This window comes from Cygnus atratus, chromosome 7, assembly GCF_013377495.2.
Source record: "Cygnus atratus isolate AKBS03 ecotype Queensland, Australia chromosome 7, CAtr_DNAZoo_HiC_assembly, whole genome shotgun sequence".
Classification (NCBI taxonomy): Eukaryota; Metazoa; Chordata; class Aves; order Anseriformes; family Anatidae; genus Cygnus; species Cygnus atratus.
In genome coordinates this window covers 34833052-34852631 of record NC_066368.1, presented here as the reverse complement: position 1 = coordinate 34852631, position 19580 = coordinate 34833052, and the positions used below count along the sequence as shown (strand labels likewise).

At 35.7% G+C, this 19580-nt stretch overlaps 1 protein-coding gene across 1 annotated transcript in view; it reads right to left on the bottom strand.

Moving 5' to 3' along the window:
- Positions 1 to 19580, bottom strand: part of POLR3A (RNA polymerase III subunit A) — a 36119-nt gene continuing 16539 nt past the window's right edge. The window contains exons 18-31 of the mRNA XM_035552118.2: positions 18617 to 18735; positions 17157 to 17294; positions 15392 to 15562; positions 14581 to 14694; positions 9848 to 9934; positions 9680 to 9762; positions 8042 to 8212; positions 7273 to 7366; positions 7074 to 7166; positions 6428 to 6592; positions 5611 to 5775; positions 5135 to 5266; positions 3559 to 3691; positions 1 to 581 (exon numbers count right to left, since the gene is read on the bottom strand). Of these exons, the coding sequence (XP_035408011.1) occupies positions 433 to 581; positions 3559 to 3691; positions 5135 to 5266; positions 5611 to 5775; positions 6428 to 6592; positions 7074 to 7166; positions 7273 to 7366; positions 8042 to 8212; positions 9680 to 9762; positions 9848 to 9934; positions 14581 to 14694; positions 15392 to 15562; positions 17157 to 17294; positions 18617 to 18735 (1814 nt within the window). The 3' untranslated portion in view covers positions 1 to 432. The remainder of the gene's footprint in view (positions 582 to 3558; positions 3692 to 5134; positions 5267 to 5610; positions 5776 to 6427; positions 6593 to 7073; positions 7167 to 7272; positions 7367 to 8041; positions 8213 to 9679; positions 9763 to 9847; positions 9935 to 14580; positions 14695 to 15391; positions 15563 to 17156; positions 17295 to 18616; positions 18736 to 19580) is intronic.

Genomic DNA, 19580 nt, shown 5'->3' with positions numbered 1-19580 from the left:
TGTTGTAACATACATTATATTCTGAACACTTTATTTTTTCTTCATAAGGCAGCAGAAAGTACATGTCAAAATTTCAGAACTTGACTTGTGGTGGTGATGAAACAAGCTTGCTTCCTATACAAACTAGCATTAACTAGCCTGGGAAGTCATTTTCATAAGGTACTGACAGTTTCAGGTCATTCCAAAGCATGTTACTACAGGAAGAAAACCATCAGCTGAAATCCACCTTAAATGTATTTCTACTCTCTGGTGCAGAGAAGCTTCTCGTATCAGAGTCCGTACAAACAACAGATGGTAAACAATCGGGCAACTCTTTTGCTAGTATTTCACCTACCAATTCAGTTATTGAGACACACAGCACTAATAAAACTCTTTCTTAAATTATGTTTTCTTGCTATTTCTTGTTTTTCTATCTGGTATTATACACGAGTGCTATGTAACAATTGGAATATGAAACTCATTATTATCAAATATCAGAGGCCTCCTAGGAGGTGTTGATTCTTTGTCTGCTTTGTGCAAAAGTTTAAAAAGTCCTGTTCCTATATTCATTGGAATTCCCATGATGATGCATTCAGAAACACCTAGGGAGGGAAAAAACAAAAACAAAAATAGACACGTTGAACAACCAAACAGTAAAGATTTACAAAACCCTTAATTATTTTAATTTGCCCATTCTGAACACGTTACCTATCACATCTCCTCGAACCTCACATGTGAAGGCCAAGGTCTCTTCACTAGATGAACTGAAATGTTATGGCTATCAGAATGTTAGCTCAATATATTATTTAATTGGTGCTACTGCTATTCTAGATAGCTAGAGAAAAAAATCAATCTAATCTAAACACCACCTCTAGCAATGAAAGAGCTCCAGAAAATATTTTTTTTCCCAGAGAAGACATGTTCCATTTGGTGCCAACATAAGAAGTTACCACAGCAAAGTCACTTCATATTAATTTAACTCAGTGCAAAGACTTCAGTCAAATCTGACCAAGCTCCCTTGAAACCCCTGCAATTTCCTGTGAAAGAGGTGTACTTACTATTTTAGTTTGGAATTTTTATTGATTTATTTATTGCATTTTCATTATTCAAAAAGTGCTTGGTTTGAACTCAAATATTTAGCCTGTCTATATTACTTTTCATAGCTACAAAATTTCACAGCAATGTGCTGACATATATTCCAAATACACTGATATATGCAATTTTTCTAAAGAATATTCTATATTAGAAGTAAGCTACCAGATACCAGTGTTTTAACTTCTGCCTACAGTTACGATCCAAACAAAAATTTCACACATACTCAGGAACATGAGAATGCTTCATATGAGCATTTAAAAAATAGCTACATCTATAAGCTATAAATAACAGTACATTTGAATGCACATCCTAGGATGAAAACTGATTTCCTTAAAGTTCTGGCAAGATTTGATTATTTCATTGTATGCAAGTGAAGATTCAGTATTTTCACTCTTAGTCCAGTGTTGCATTTCTACACGTTTTCCAGCATTATGCACTTAAAAAAAAATTTGAATGTGTAATAGAAATCTTAGGTATTACTGTAAATTTAGTCCCACCTCTTTATGCATCCTTATAGCATACATGTTGCAATGCATAAAGGAAACACCTTTCTAAAACTTAACTAAATAAAGCTTTCCTGGTTTTGCATAATAACGTTTCAAGGTAAGCCAGCCTCTGAACCATGTAAACAGCATTTAGATTTTGGGAATCCTCCTCCCGTGCCAATGCATTTATACCAGGAGCCCGTTCTTCCCACTTTCTTTTGCAGCATCTGGCAGTAGTCACATATAGCAGGAGATGTATGGACAGAACATGCTGCTGTAACAACCAAGAATGTTATATATGTGCTCAGCTTAAATTCTAGGAACCCATTCTGCCCACTGAAAGGTGGCATCAGCACCTTGCAGAAAAAAAAACATGGTCTTCATGTACGTAAGGCATGAATCAGCTTTGCCCATTTTTCTCAAAGGAAAAAAGGCCTCTTACAAGACGAGATATTCAAAAGCCACATTGTCTACAGCTACATCCAGACATTCTGGAGAATCACTGATTTGAAATGCCATTCACTTCTGCACCTATGCTGATATTGGGCACATACTCATTTTTCTTGGCCATGTTTGTAAGTTTTCCTGCTCTGCAGATGCAAGAATGTGAGATTCTCTTTTCATAGCAATTCAAAGAGATAACTAGTGATGACCAGGTCAGGCAGCAGCACAGCAATTTTCCTTATAAGCAAGCCAGTAAGATCTGTTCTGTTTTGGGACACAGACAACCATGTTCTGTTTTGTCCACTCTGTTTCCTTACTTGAACTAAACCATTTATATAGAAGGCAACATGAAAGGATCTTTGGTTTCCCTATCATTCAAAACAGGATCTTACTAGGTCAGATGACTTCGAGTAAATACTTTCTTTTCCCTCTGTCCAGGACACTATCATTCTGCCATAGGACTTTTGCTTTAATCATGGGCAGGATGATAAAAAGAATTAATAAAATCCCACCCACATGGGATGCTGGACAGCCAGAAAGTGTCTGATTTAAAATGCAGACTAGTAATACAAACATTTCTAACAGATTCCTCTGATTCAGAAAATATTCCGTCTACAAAGCACTGACTACACTTTTTAAAACCATCGAGAAATACATATAAATTAGCAAACCTTAACCTAACACAATCCTATTTTTATACTTCAGTAGCACCCAGAAACTCTAAATGAGTAGTTACTGCTCCAGGATTGTAGGCCTTAAACACTTGATGAAAAGCGTGAAAGATGTTTGACTTCTTTTCCCAGTTAAACTTACTAGATACACACTTGTTAACAAATAACTCCAAAAGGAGAATGAAATCTAGGAGAAGTGTTGTTAAAGGAGAGGAATAATGAAACAAAACAGAAAATATTTCCATTCCAAATAATACGTAGCAGAAATGCAAAACTGAGACAAATGTTTATCAGATTCTTATCAGATTCCTTCATTACTTCAGTGAAAAGACAATTTAGTGGACATTAATGTTATCTCTAAAACTTGAAAAACACACATTTAGGAATAAATTTCTCAGGACAGGGACCATCTCTGTTCTGAGTACTGACAATATTCACCTATATTACCTGAAAAATAAATGTCTTCCTACTTCTGTGGAAACATAAATATTAAGTGGGGTACTAGATTCCTTAGGTAGCTCTAGGTGTTGAAGATGCACAAACTTTTGTGATTGAAAAAGCATAACTACTGATAATGGGACAAATGTCCTGGTATTTCACTTATCTAAGTAGTGAGAGACAGAAAATCCACATAAATCCACGTCTACTTTAAGGAATGTAAGACAAATGTCCGACTGACTTCAAAATCTCTGACGGAGATTAGAAGTAGAGAAAAATCCACCAAACTTCTAGGATCAAGAAGTAAGCATCAGCCTCAGACCTGAAGTTTTTGACACTTCAGCTGAACAGAAATCTTAACGAGGCTAAAAAATCTTGTATGTGTTGAAGAGGTTTACAGCTGCTGCATGAGAACCTCAAACAGCAACAGAATTTGCAATACCTACCACAAACAGAATCCTTCTGTCCAAAGTAGGCAGCATCAAAGAGATGGTCTGCAGTCTTTTCAAAAGAAGCCAGCATCAACACACTTTCCTTCATTTTTGCCAGTCCAAACCTGGTAATACCCAGCACTTCACCCTTGAGTGATAGAGAAACCCAAAGAGACTCTCATAATAGTGGCTCAAGGTCACTTTACCAAGTTATACTTGGTGAAGAAGCAAATCAAGTTAACAACAGAAATGTGTTTTGCACATGAAAGAAGTAGTAAAGTACTGCCTATAATATAGCATTTTTGTAATAGGCTGCTTTACAGCTAAACATCCTGAAGGTTAGTAGTTCTGTAGTAACAGATACTTCAATAAACCAGAAGAGAACACTCATATACTACAGAACCAGTTATAACTGTTGTTAATATTCTTTCTTCAGAAAATATCTTATTAAGATTGACAGAAACATGGACATGAGAAAAACAAAGAGATCAGTTTGCTGCAGAGCCACAAACTTTTGTAGTCTCTCACAGCAGTCCCATGAAAGCACTATACTCAAGCTACTGCCTATTGTCTACTAATAAATTTGATTTCAGCTGCCAGGAAATTACAGAACATGTTAAATCTTTATTTTTTCACTCTCCAGAAGAAAAAAAAAAAAAAAAAAAAAAAAGCTTCTCTTTTTAAACTAGCTTGGTGTATCTCTGCCCCTTTCTAACAAACATCCCAGTTATAACTGACTGCAGTTTTGTAGCACAAGTCAGAAGTACAGACAAAAGAATGCATGCATGCTAGAAGTCCAACAAGTGTAAAACAGTGTACTCCGATGCCCTTTTTCCTCATTGTGTGGCAGCTGTGCACAGCCAGCCCTGGGGACTATTGCAGCTCAGTACAAAGCCTTACATTTTCGGGAAAAGTCTGTACTCCTCCATCCATTTTACCCAAATTAAACCCTTGACCTCTGGCAAACAACAGCAGAAAAACTGGACTTCACTAAGTGTACTTAAATAAACCTTTTTAAAAAAACAACCAACCCCATCCCCCCTCCAAAAAAAAAAAAAAAAAAAAAAAGACACCACACCACCAATATTTCAGATGCAAAGGAAGAAAAAAAAAGTTAAAGAATGGATAGGATATTTTTCTTAACAAGTTCTGGAAGCCTGTTCATACTCTAAACGTAATGTGATTCTATCTAATGTCTGTATTCTTAGGCTCATCTACACAGTGCAGCTGCTATGAACCACACCCCATGTGGTTTTCTGCACAGCATGCCTTAAATTGCATGGATGGTTATTGAGACAGTTGATTTTCATCCGGCTATTTTTAAGCTTCAGATTTTGAATATGAAACTATGATTCTCTACTCCTTATATCAACTTGTCTTCTATCAAAATAGAACTTTCATCCGCCCTCCAAGAACTAGATAAATTGTTTTTGTTTGATACACAATCAACAGTATTTGGTTTGTACTACTTAAAATTCTTTACATCTGTAACTGAGTTCCATCTCCCTAGCTGACCTGTTCTTCTCAAAAATGGTAAAATTAATTTGTGTAAGCAGGTCAATGTAACATTGAAAAAAAGCACTGTACGAACCTTGTAAGTCATTAGATCAGACAGTAACATAACATGTCTCCTGTCAATGCTCATACCATGGTTCACCATTGTATACTGAATCTCATTGATAATGGTGGTCCGAGCAGCTTCAATTCCTAGTGTTTTTTCTACCTGCAAGAGAGATCACATAGACTTCATGAACAACCTTGGAGCACATATGTTCCTGGAACAAATACCATCTGATGTCAGATAACACTCCATTTCCATTATTATCGTTTTGGATTTCTTTGTTTTAAAAGTATTTATAGAAAAAGCTTTCAAGTGAAGTCCACTGCCAGCCAAATTATTCTCTTGTGTTAATGTATTCTGACAACTATTAGTGAAATCAGGCTTGATTAGATATAAATTGTGGCATCTGAGCACAAACAAGCACTTGTAATCAAGATTCTACTGGAGAAAAACAAAACAAACCGAAACAACAACAACAAAACACACAATAACCATTTAAACATTACCTCGTAAGTGTTGTTAGAAGATGTTTTTGTTCCTTTCACTCCATGAGTAGCCATAACAGCTCGCAGATTATCACCTTCAACTAGAAGTTTGTATTTTTCCTTACCACTTTGTTCATCAATATGGATGACAGCTCGGGAAACCTCTGGTATACCTTGCACTACAACCTTCACAAAACAAAAACCCAAATAACTTTGATGCATACAGTAATGCAGTATAAAGGACTGACCCTAATCAGTATTCCAACTGATTTTGAAGCTTCACTCTTTGGAGTAGATAGTGAATTAAGATACATATGAAATCAGATTTCACTATTAAATATGCCAGTACAAACGTGATCTTCACACTGTACTATTAACCTTACATTTTATATTTCATTCCATATATCCTCACATTCAGACGTCTCTCTCAATAGTAGGTCCACACAATTGAAAGTGCATCCTGCCAACAGTTAGGTTCATTCATCAATACTTTTAAAAGCAAAAAGTAGACAGTTCTCACATACAGCTGCAAAAACATCAGATACTGCCGATGTGGTTCAATTCTAGACGGAGCTACAGGAAGATAATCAGTTCATACATTTACAGCTGCTGCACTCAGAATGCTTCAATAAGTGTTGTAATGAAGGCTATGTACTGAGGCTTCTTTTTTATTTAAACACTTAGTCACTAAGTCTTAGTTTCAACTGCACAGCAGTACAAAATGTACTCACATCACCTTCAATCTTGTCAATACTGACAATAAATACTTCATCTTCCCACTATAAAACCCCAAATTATTATTACTGAACACCTCCTAAGATAGAGTCTTTGTTTTTACCTTTGGTAATTCTTCTTTCAGGGACTGCAATACATAATACATTGAACTCTTGCTATTTTCACGAGGGGTCACACACACAACTGCTTCTCCATGGACAGCAACATCCCCAGGCTTCACTCTGAGTTTAGATATGCAAATAGAGTAGCGCACAGTCTCTGCATTCACCTGGGGCGAGAGTCAGTCAGCAAAATCTAGATATCTCTCAACACATGTAAATGTGCTCAAAGACATGCAGCAGTCAATATTTCTGCTCTTTCAACAGAAAATCAAAAGTGGAAATGTAGAAAAAAACCAACATAAAACCAATTACTCTTAAAAGTTATATGACATACCATCCTATGCTGAAGGTACATACAGGTTTGTATGTTCCTAACAGACAGACAAGAATATTCATTCTTGTCTTGAGAATGACACCAAGAAATTAATTCACATTCTAATTTCCAAATAGAGGAAAAAGTTATCTGCTTTACAAGTTAAAAAAAAAAAGTAAAACAAACACAACAGATGTAATATTGGCACAGGACATCCTTGGTTTTCTTTCTATTTTCAGTTTCACAGGTCTGATGATTTTTGTTTCTGTGCAAGGAGTAAAAGACCTTCTGGATCCTTCCTAAAGCACATTCTGATTAAGAGCTCAAAAACCCACCTCTAATCTCAGTAGCCTAATGCGCTCTAGAGACAGCTTCACTAGGATGAAACAGTCATCTGGAAGAAACACTTCTTCAATATATTCTGAGATCTTAAAAAGATAAGGGCAAAATAGTTAGCATGTGAAAATGGTTAAAATGCCCTATACTGGCTAACATTTACATTTAAGGCATTACCAATAATACAATTTTTCCTACCTCTCCTAATAAAGTTTTCTCAATTCTTCCTTTAACCAGACGGGCAAAATCAGGATCATCATCTTTGTCCAACTGTGCTGTTATAATAGGTGTGCTACAAAGAATAAACACGCAAGAAAACAGAGTTAGGAAATTGCTATACTAGATTACAGATAGCAATTGGAATTAAAGCTTGCCTTATGAAGCTAATCACATTATCTAGAGTAACATTTAAACAAAAATAGGAAAACCTTCAGCTTCCTCAGTTACGTTGAAGAAAGCTATCGTTTATGTACTGCAGGACAGCAAAAATAAGCAAACACAAGAGAGATTATAATAATACAATAGTGACTATTTTGATGGCCTACAGAACTCCAGTATTGTTTAAGAATACCTCCAGTATACCCAGGTAGTTTCGGCTACCACTAAACAATGGTAAGCTTCGTAATATGAGAGATGCCTAACACAGTATTATAATTAATTAACAAGTTCAGCTAATTTAATTTTCAGAAAAAAAAAAAACACACCAACAACAACCTAAAAAAAAAGCACAAAACATTTCTAATTTCAGTCTTTAAATTATCACTTAGTTGTACTGAAGCTAGGTTCTTCTCATTCGGGTGGTGTTCCATGGATTCAATGTCATCTAGCATGTTACCGACAACAGGGAAATGCTACCACATATAAATCCCAGAAATCAGAATCTTAAAAATACATCAGGTTTCACTGAGGCAAAGAGGAAAGAAAAAAAATGCTTCAAAAATGAAAACCAAACCCACAATGTTAGTACCTAATTGCCTTTGAAGCATTAATAATTTCTTTGATTCTTGGCACACCCAAAGTAATGTTCATGGAAGCAACCCCTGCAAAATGGAAAGTCTTCAGCGTCATCTGTGTGCCAGGCTCGCCAATACTCTGTGCACAAAGGGCTCCTACCGCAGAACCAGGCTCCATCTGTGCCCTGAGAAAGAAATGGTCTCATAAAAAATACAGGAAGATTCAGAACTCAGTAAGGCTTGCAGTCATACACAAGCAAAGACAGCAACTCTTCTGGTAGACATAAGGGAAGTGTATTACTTTTTAGAGAAGTTAAAAGATCACCAATACTCAAAGACACTGCTCTCATTCAAGGCAAGAGCATGCCTTGTTATATACACATTCCACAGCCCCACAATAACATCCCTAACATAAAAGATTAAAGGCTTGTCCCCTCCTCCTCAAAACCATCAAGCAGTAAATTCTGGGTTTGCCATTCAGGGAACTCCCCTACATTAATATTTCCAAAATTCCCCTTTATGTTTTGAAGCAGAACAGACCTTTACCAAATATTCTTCAATAAATTATTATGCAGGCTGCTTCTAATCAGAGCAAAATCCAGATATTACTGCTTTCTTGTTTCCAGCTAATTCTTAAGCCACATTACTTGCTTCCCCATGAAGTTACGCACATAATGGGCTCAGTCCCACATTTGCCTCTTCCTAAAATTTCTGTTTCTTGAAAACTGGTTGTCATTACAGGATAGAAAATGAAGGCGGCTACACTATATCATGAGATCTCTAAATGGTTTACAATTCTTCCCTACAATTTTCTTCAGATCCTGCAGTTAGCATTCTTAAGCTCACAAAGAGTGTGATGTGATTAGCTTTCCTAGAGCAAACACAACCTCTGAACTTAAAGCACAATACCACAAAGATTGCTATTGATTTGAAACTGACCTATTCAGGTATTACTGTTCATGGTCTCTTTGGAGGTTTGCAAAAATCTCCTGCAAGAGGAGGAGGAAGGGAACATGTCTACCAGCAGGTATAAAAATGTTGCTATTTAAACAACATCCTATCTCCCTTCCAATCACATTGCTTTTGGCTTTTACCAGAATCTGCTGTCAAAATGCAATTTGTGGATATAACTGGTAAGGAAATATAGAAGAAAATTGTGCCTGCAGATATGACTAGGACTATTACAGAACACAGGTGCCCAAATACAAGCAGATAGATTTCTACACTCAAGTCTCCTGATATAAAGATTAAAGAAATATAAAACATTTTTTCTGCTATGTTACAGGAAACACAAAAAAGATAGTCATGAGAATGTTTAACAAAACAAATCTCATTAAGATTCAAGACAGAAAGATGAAAACTTCAGCTCTGTCAAACCTCAAGAACTGTCATACAAGGCTCACCTCTGCCTTAACAGTTCCACCTGTAGATGGTGATACTTGACTTTTTGGCATTTTACCTTAGTCTTGCAAATTTCATGTCACTGGGGACAACTGTTTCTTATTCTTTGTTTTGTAGTCACAATAAAACCAACATTTTTGGAGTAACAATAGCAAACACTCAGTTTTGAGTTACTCCTAGATTGCAAACAAAGCAACAGATACTAAGCTGGCAAGATAAATAAACAGAGAGAAATTAAGCCCAAAACTTACCTCATGTATTTGTCCCTACATGTCTCTAGAAACTTCTCTAGTTGTGTTGGTGTAATCCTATCCAACTGATATAAAACTCGTGGCTGAAAAGGAAATGGAACAGTTGGAAAAGGAATAGCTTATGAAGATGTAAAATAACTACACTGTTAACCCATTGAAATTATTTACCTCTGTTGTGCCATTGTCATTAATACCATACTTGTCCCTTGTTTTTTTTATTTTCTCAGAAACACCTTTGATGAATTTTTTAATTTCCTGAAATTACATGAAAACAACAGTAAGCAAAGTTATGTTCTTCATACTGAAATCTTCAGCAGTAAGGTATTTGATTAGAGATCCAAATGAAATGTTTAGAATAAAAAATTATCTGCACAATATGAAGAGAGGAACATCAAAAGTTAACACACACACCAAATTCACTCTCGCATAACCACAAATTAGTAGCAGCACATGAGGAATATGGTCGACACTGAATAAAAGCATCCTTCCTGAGCACACACTGAAAACAAAAGATTTGACAACGGTTGACCCTTCCTTTCTACTCACCACTCACTAAAACTTCAAAGTTCTCCCATCAAAAAAAGTCACATGAAGTAAACCCTCAAAATCACCATTTTCTGAAAATACTGACACAAAAAAAAAAAAAACATACTCATTTCTTAGCATTCAAAATAAGTCAATGTGAAAAGACTGAAGCAATAGAATAAAGAGCAAAGAATACCTGCTGAATAGGTTTCAGAGATTTAAGACATACTTTATCGGGGAGTAGGGAACAAAAAATAAAATACAAACAAACACTCAAAACTGATAGAAATATATCAGTCTACCTAGTATAATTCAAATAACAACTTCTCCGTGCTGTGGAGAGGTCTTGCAAAAAAGTGCATTCAATGTGTAATATTAATACATAAGCCAGTCACTTTCTTATCAGGATTACGCCAGAGTAGTTCTAATAGTCTTTACTGGAATAGAAAGTGAAACAAGACTGTTAGAAATATATCCAAAGTTTCTATGAAACATCATCCAGGCTTTGGGTATAGATATGTACACTAGAAGTCATGAAATATGATTCAGCTTGCTCACGCAAGTGGACTCTGTGCAAGTCATTACCATAAGAGGCTTACGAAAACCAAAACGTGAACAAAAAGCAAGAGGAAATCATTGCCATCTACTTCAATAATGATTTAAGAAAGCCTCTGTGGAGGAGGAACAAGTTAGATGTTTAGAGTCCATTTATACCCCAACAGCCCTGCTTGCCAAACAGACCAAGTATCCCCTCTTCTTCACTCAGTACTGGACTCTTTCCAACTACTGCAATAGCTGAGCACTGAAAATTACTTGCAAAATTGAGTAAATATTTGAGCAACTGCCCCTTTTTATGACTCCATTCATACACAATTATCTAAACACTTCTATTATATCCTAACAGAATCCTCAGATTCTCAAAATCTAACACTCTTACTGGTATTCCAAGTATTTTCAGATAGTTCATTATGTTCTGTGAATACCAGCATGAAGTTCAAATGAAAGAATTGACAATAGAAATGTGCTGCTGGAATGGATGCTTCAAGTTGTTGCCCACTTGGATGACACAAGTTGCATTCATACATTTCTGCCCCTTTTGCCCTGTAGTAAGTCACTGTAATTCACAAATGAAATATTGTGCGACTTGGAAGATTTTTGACCCTGAAAGCTTATGATAATTTTTTTTTCTAAAATAAGTTCTAAACAATAATGTGGTGTTGGCAAGATTAATATTTTTTATTTTGGGTGGATTAAAAAAGAATACTGTAGGACTGGAGAAAACTGGAGAAGATCACTCAGAACACATTATCTAAAGAGAAAACACAGCAGAGAGATCCTTTAAAAGTCACTCCACTTGGAAAGATACTTCTTTTGTGGAGGGGTAGAAAGGGGAAGAAGACAATGCGTGACACTAACTTCTCCTTCCAGAACAACATAGACTAAGCTCTTTCGTGTTTTCATCTACTCATACAAAACCAGGGGAATAATAATAGTAACAACCACAGGAACCCAAAAGCCTTGTTATACTGATGGAAAAATTAGTCATGTGGCCATATGGGGAAAGTCTGCAATAGGAAAGACAAAACACCAAAGCAGCATAGCACAGACTGTAAATACCATTGTGGCCTATTTTATCATCAACTGTTTCTCTTTGACAATCCCAAGTACTAAAATACATTTGTTTGTTTGTTTTTAAACTTCTAACAAACTAAATAATTCTGTTACATATCCTTCTGCAGAGTAAATGTAGGGTACTCTAATGACACGTTATTTCCATGTACTAGAACAAAGAAAGAATGGTGAGAAATGTATGATAAATCTCTGAAGATAAATGTTTTTCATTGTCAAAACGTTTTACTCAAGCAAAAGAGAAAATTAACTATTCCTCTCAACTTTCAGTTATCTTTTGGCAGTTTATGTAAACTATGGCTTAATTAAGGCTACAAATAAAAATGAAAGGTAGAGACAGGCTAAGTAAAGAGTCAGCTGTCTGAGTTACATCTTCAGTGCGATGCTCTACCAGCATACCTATGCAGCTCCCACAGCATGCAAGATGTCATTTTTCACACAGTCCAAACCTATAAAGTCTTTTAGTCAGGACAATTTTACCAAAAAGGCACCAAACCAACTCAGTGATCTACACAGCCAACACTCAGTGAAAATAGCAGTTTGCATTCATCCAGAGTATAAAGCCTCATCACTCAGGTACTTGCACCATTTTTCCCATATGTGAAGCACTGCTAATATAGGAATTCCAACATCGAGAAGCCCACTGAACTACCAAGTGGTACAGACAATCCCACATGATTCAGCAGGAATCCTTTCAAGCCCAGTCAGACCCACCAGGCAAGTTCTCCATGTGCCACTCACTGTCTAAGCCTTTTTTAGATTTGGATCACACTTCCTAGTGCTTGTCTCCTACCATCTCCAAAAAAAAAAAAAAAATTTTTAGATTCTGTAGGTTTCTACATTTTTTTCTAATTTCCATACGAAGAAAATAAAAATTTCCCTTTAGCTGTATCTTTATATATTCAAGTATGTTTGCATTACAGCATTAAGCCCTGATGAATTAAGCCCTGAGCTGTTCCAGCCAACAATACGCTTTTTCATCAGTTTATTTCCCTCCAGTGAGGACAGTGCAGGCTGAATGAATGCTAGTCTGCTTGAAACAGGCTATTCGGACATCCTGTTTTCTAGACTGGAGTGGATAAGGCCATTATAATAACCTCCTTGTAAAATAACAGCAGTAAAAAATGTCTCTGTTCTGGAAGGGAAAGGTAGAGGAAGGGAGAGAAGATCAAAAAACTCATGTTAATATCCATGCAAATTCAAAAAACGCGTTTTAGAATGGAATGTTGTGTACCAAAAGAAAGCTTCCTCAAATTCTCAGATTCTTCACAATCTTCCAGTTTGACTCTGGGAATTAGTTCATGTCATGGTTTTCATCACTAAAAAAGGACTTGGTCAAATTATTGGGATGAACACCTCCCTTAGAATTTAACAAGCAGTAATGTATATATGCTAATCAGTTACTTTAGCACTATACACACATCTTTAGCTAAAAGCACTAACATTAATGCTCACACAGTGCACACACATGCTACAATTACCTCATTATATTTTTCATAACCTGTTTCAGTTAATGTCTTCAAGGATGAACAGAAAAAAAGAAAAGGAAAAAAGAAAATGTAACAGTATCTGAAACTTAAAAATCAGAAGTAAAGCTCATTACCATTACTGTGATGTAAATAAATTACCTTATTTTCAGGAGGACAGATATAATTTTTACTGGTATGATAAAAAAGAATCACACCTTAAAAAGAGCAGCATTATCTCTGAAGCTGGATATAAGTATAATTCATTTTTTTTCTTTACAGGTGCATAAGATATAGAGAGTATTTCAAATACAGATATAATAGATTTTTCTACTCTGCTCTAGCAGTGGAGTTACAAATCAGGCTTCTTACTGGTTTTGTCACCTCACAGCTCTAAAGCGCTCTGATCTACTCAAAAGAACCCCTCCAAAAGCAGGTTACTAATTTCATATTGTAATCATTCATTGCCAGATATCAGAAAGTTCATCAAGCGAACACTTTTACATATACACACCCAGGTTAACTCTACAGGTTTTAATCAATGTCTCCTAAAGTAGTCTCAAGTATAGATACTTCCATAAATACTTAAATACTCAATGCTCTTTCAAAATAACAGTTCTTCACAACTCAAAGTGAAAAGTCATGTGCATATTCTCTCATCCTTGGAAGACATGCAGGTATCTCCCAGAAGATAAAGCCCTTTCAAGCAAAACACTTCATGTGGCTAAAGACTTCTGCTGAGTTAGTATCAAAGGAAAGCAACATACATAGGTAGAAGTATAGAATTTATATTAAAGGAAAACAAGCAAATGCCTAAGAGAAGTTATTCAGAAGGTTGATAATATCAAAACCAATGTATGAAAGGGATCATGAAACTTGACCCTAGTAGTCTGCTATATATAGTCATTAAAAATTATTTAATTTCTGACATCCCAGATGAAGCACATTAATTACTGTACCATCGTGCTATAAGTAGAAATTCCAACAAGGTATCTCAGATCAGATCAATGCTCACTCCTACACAAAAAAAATCACTAGATTCTTCTCTAATTTCTTGTTTCTGTGGTCAATGTGAACATCTACTATAGTAAGAACTACTTGTCCTACGTCCCCACCCCCAAAACATACAGAAATATATTAACGAGCAAACTTCTATTCCTTTTGTTAATGCATAAAATTCAGCCATTTCTCCTGCAGATTGATAAAACCATTTTATTTAACTTCCTTGATTTATAAGGTATAGTTAATAAGTGTGATAGGAAAGTGAGATAATGACTTCACCTGCAGAAAACTGTCTCGGCAGCAAAGAAATTCATTCTTCTTCATGATAGATTCAGATGTTAACACCAATTCATTTTTACTGAGGGCTGGTTCACTTCGGCATGGATATACAGCCTTAAGAGGAAAAAAAAATACTTCTTCACAACTTCTTCACATAAAGTAAACAAAACTTCATTGTACAGACAGAACAGAGACACATACAACTGATTAACAGTTTAATTTAAAAAAATACACAAGAATTCCATCTTTGACTATTGTGAAGGGCCACATAGGTGTCTACCTAATGAAACCTGAAGGTATATGCATGCACAATCCTAATTGTTTCAAATCATCACACTCAGATTACAGAAAAAGCCAAACCACAAATAAACTATCCTGTTTTCACACATCATAACATTTACAAAGTTATTCATCAGTGTGCTAGGTCAATGACTTAAGAAGCAGTCCAACATAAAAAACATGTATATCTTGATTTATTTATGAATTACTCTGTAATTTTAATCTTACCTAGTACACAACTGAAACAATAGTAACTTAGCTACTGTTTAGTATTACACCCTAGAACTATACCTTAGCACTAAAGAAAACTCTGCTTTTTACCTCTCATTAAGTTTAGTTCCAGTTGCTCTGTTGTAATGTAAAAATACATATATAACCGCATACACATGCTGGAAGACCGTGATCAGGACCACCATAAAGGTGATTTTAAAAAAAAGTTATTTAATTGTAACAATTCTCTGCATAATTTTTTACTTCTTCCTTTAGGCTTTGCAGTCTTTTCACATTTCCAACAAAATTCCGTAATCCTTACCCTGATATTATCTAGAACCCGCTTAAATTCCAGTGGTTCATCCTTCCCTTCCATTGCTGCAGGATCCAAGCCATCTCCTCCATAAATAAACTGAATAATGTCACCAGTAGAACTTCTGACTGTCAAATCATACTGCGAACAAAGATCTTCAAGAGATTTTACCAGCCGCCTCTAAGGGAAAAAAGGTACAAAGGAGGTAAATGGGATCTCTTTAAAAATAGCTATTAGTAGGGATTCCATACATACAACTAGAGCTTCACTGTACATTCCCTCTTAAGCATTAAAGGCAGCAATAACCAAATTTAAAGCAAAAATTTTATTCTCACATTGTCCCCTATACAACAGAAATTCTAAATGCTAAACTGCCATAACCTATTATAGTCTGAAGAGTTTTTACAGTCATTTGTGACAAGAAAACTGAATTTTCGAAGCCTTGTATTCTTCCAATCAGGTTTGTTTCTCAAGCAATACTAACTTTGTGTATGGCAGCAAAACAAGCCAACAATTATTTTCACTCACAGAAAACAGAGCGCTCATCCATCAAAGCCAGTAGTTGCCATTTGTCCACCAGTATTAACTACCTACTGTCTCTGACATTGATTCACTGTAGTGGGAAATCCCTTTGCTACCATTTTCCCTCCTCCATCTCCCAAAAAAGAATGCATGCTATGAATCATCAGTGGTTAAGAACCTTTTTACTTGAAAGATGGACTTCATCATTCTATCAATGTAAATTAGCTCACTAAGGAATATACACCGGTAATTTTTTTTTTCCAGAGGAAGAAAAAGGTGAGATAACATAGAAGTTAAGAGATTTTTAATCCAAATTCCAATTGCTATTTATATAGGGTAAAAGTTGACGAAAATTTGCAGGTTACATATTATATTTATATACATTTATGCACATACAAAAATTGTTCTTGAAGCCTGGGAGACAAGTGGTGTCACTAGCTTATCACTCCAACAGGAACTGATTTCTTTAACTCCGTAAAGTTACTTGTGTACTTCTGAATGCATTCTCAGCCCCACATCATCTTGCTTCTTCTAATGCCTACTACCTTGGAAAGATGCCTGTACCTAAAATCCTGAGGTATTTCCACTAAATTCTCAAGACTGTTCATAGGAGCAAGGAGCTTTGGCAGAGGGACATTTATTTTCACAGGAGATACAGCCAAAGACACTAGCAACTTATAGAACTTTAAGTCCAAGTCTCTACAGCCCCAGGGGCCTGCTACTTGAAGATGACAGCCATAGTTCTATCATCCAATCTTTCTTTTTTTTTTTCTTCTTTTTTTTTTTTCCTTTTTTTTTTTTTTTTTTTTTAAATAATCCAAGTCAGGTATTTACAGACAAAATTTTTGTTTCTCATTGTCAAAATACTGTATCCGAAAAAGCACTCACAACTCAAATCAGTGCTATCTGGACAAACCTTACAGCATAGCAACCATGCGGATTTGAAGCACACGCGGTACCTAAGAAAGCAGTCCTCAACAGTTACCTAGAACAACAGCTTTTATCACCCATATCCAACAAGAAACAGCTTCATACAAGCATATTACTGTGTCATTGCCTGAGGTCTGTTTCACAAGCCTCATGTGTCTACTGGAGAACAGAGACAAGTCTATTTTGCAGTACAAATTCTATTAAATTAAAAATAAACATCAACAAAAACCCACGGAAGATGTATGCACAACCCCCCAACAAGCACAAAAGAAATAGTCTCCTTTGGCAGGTTAGATAAAATCCCCACCCCACAGACAGTTACCTGCATGTATCCAGTTTCGGCTGTTTTTACAGCTGTGTCAACCAGACCTTCTCGACCAGCCATTGTGTGAAAAAAAAATTCAGTGGGAGTCAACCCAGAATAGAAGCTGTTAGCAACAAAGCCTTTTGCTGCTGGAAGCTACATGAAAGAGCAGAAAAAAAAGTTAAAATGCAATGTCTATTCTTTAGGTACGTAACAGAAAAACATATGTTAAATGTGATCTAAATTCTTACAAATAGTCAGCTGATACATAAACATAGAGCAATTGACTCTGTTATATTTAGCTCTGAAATTCAATGCATTTGAGATCTGACTCAGGCTTCAAAACCCTCATCTAGGTTTTCAAAACTAATACACTTTGCAAACACCACACCAACTTCTAACAATTCAGCTTCCCTTATTGGTAAAAGAATTGAAAGGATGATATGAACATTCATGCTGAAAACTACGGAATCCAGAAAAAATATAGAGGTATGTACAGAACTAACTCTTTTGAACAGTCTCCTATCACCATTCAGAAAAGTTCTTGACAATGAACTTGATGCAGGCATCCCACTAAGCCAAATAACACCATGCTGTCTCTATGATCACATGTAACAATGTATAGACTACAAAAAGTTTAATCTTCGAACATTTCATTTGCCACTATTTAATAGGCAGTGCTTTCTAATTCACTAAAAAAGCTGGAGTTAAATTTGACATTCCTCCCCATATAATACATGAAGTTTTTCTTCTTTCTTTTTTTCAGGAAATAAAAGATTTTATGTTACAGAATTCAGAAATTCAAATTTGGACGTTTAGTGACACATGCAAGTGTCATGGCTATCATCCGACACAAGCAAAATAACACACTAACAAGTCTGATGGCTGGTACGAAGAACTTTCTCTACTGATAGTTAAATTCAGATAAGCACTTAAAACAAAACAATGAATCTCATGGATTTGTATTAACAAGTGCATGAGACTCCTCATTGTTCCTTGTATAAAGCAGCCCATGATATATATCCTAGTTGAAAAAGAAACAAACCAGACTCCAGAATGGTTTAGATGGCATGTTTCACCTGACTGAAGATAACAACACACACCCGGCAGTTGTCCTGAGAAGTCTTAGTACAGTGAAACAGAGTGCAAGACAGACGTTTTAACAAATTATTTTCAGGACTATCAGAAGAGCCAAAATGCATCATGAGACTAAATTTAAACTTACTGAATTAGAAAGGTCTACACCACAGGAAACAGCAAGGCTTAACTGTAAATATTCAAGCTAACGAGATGTCCTACTGCAATTCACAACATTACTATTAATTCCCAAATCACATTCAGAACGCTTTGCATTAACCATATGTTTTTGTTTTCCTGCACCATGCCATGACCACATCCTATCATGCATCCTTCTCAAAATGGTTTAAGTTAACTTGTCTCACTTCTCTTTCCAGTGGACTGTAAGCATATGCAATTACCTTAGAATGCTTCTCAAAGTGAGGCAAGGACCTGTTCTCAAATCCATCGGGAACTCGGGACCCACTGATAGCCTGTTGACCTACACATGCAATCATCTGGGAAATGTTAATGAAGGAGCCTGAAATGGAAGAAAAAAAATTGAGTGATGAGGAATATCAGTGTTCCTCTGACGACTGAATTGCCTTCACTTCTATGAAAATCTGTTATTTAGTTTAGTGATTCTTCAAAAACACATTTAAAATTGCATCAGTTAAAAAAAGGTTTTCATATTTGTTGTCCTATTCATATTAGTATTTATGCAGTAACTAAAGTAGTTAACCATGTAGCTAAAAACTATCTTTATTTTTTGAGTCATAGACATTCATGCCACCACTATTTTACTATAGGCCTTATATTATGGGTTGTGGTTTATATATCCCATGATCTGAACCTCTAGGTTTTGCTTCACAATTTCTTCAACAAGCATATTTAAAACATTTTTTAAAATCAAGGGTTCAGTGTCTATCAAGATTCCTACAACAAATTAAGCCTCAGAGAATTAAGTTGCTAGTTAAGCTTTATTTGCTGAACATTTTTGCAAAAGATGACTCCCACCTTCCCAAATCATACATTTGATACAGCCTTCTTTTTAGATTTCAATATTTCTGTAAGACTTTGAAGAATGTCTTCAAAACGCAGAAGTTTCATGCCACCCTGAGGCTTTCCACAATTTCTAGACAGAGGCAGCGTTAAGTAGTTTCTTCAAAATCTTACAGAGAACAAAGGAAAGCTCAGATAAGAACTTGAGCATAAAACAAATACTTACTATATAGGATATCCTTTCGAAGAGAAGCAGTGAAAATGGCTTTATTATTTCCAATTCTTAAGGAAACATTTCTGGATGATTTTTGTGTGCGATACAGATAATTGAAATGGGAGGTGCAACTGATGTCTCTGTGCTGATTAATTCAAGATCAATCATCT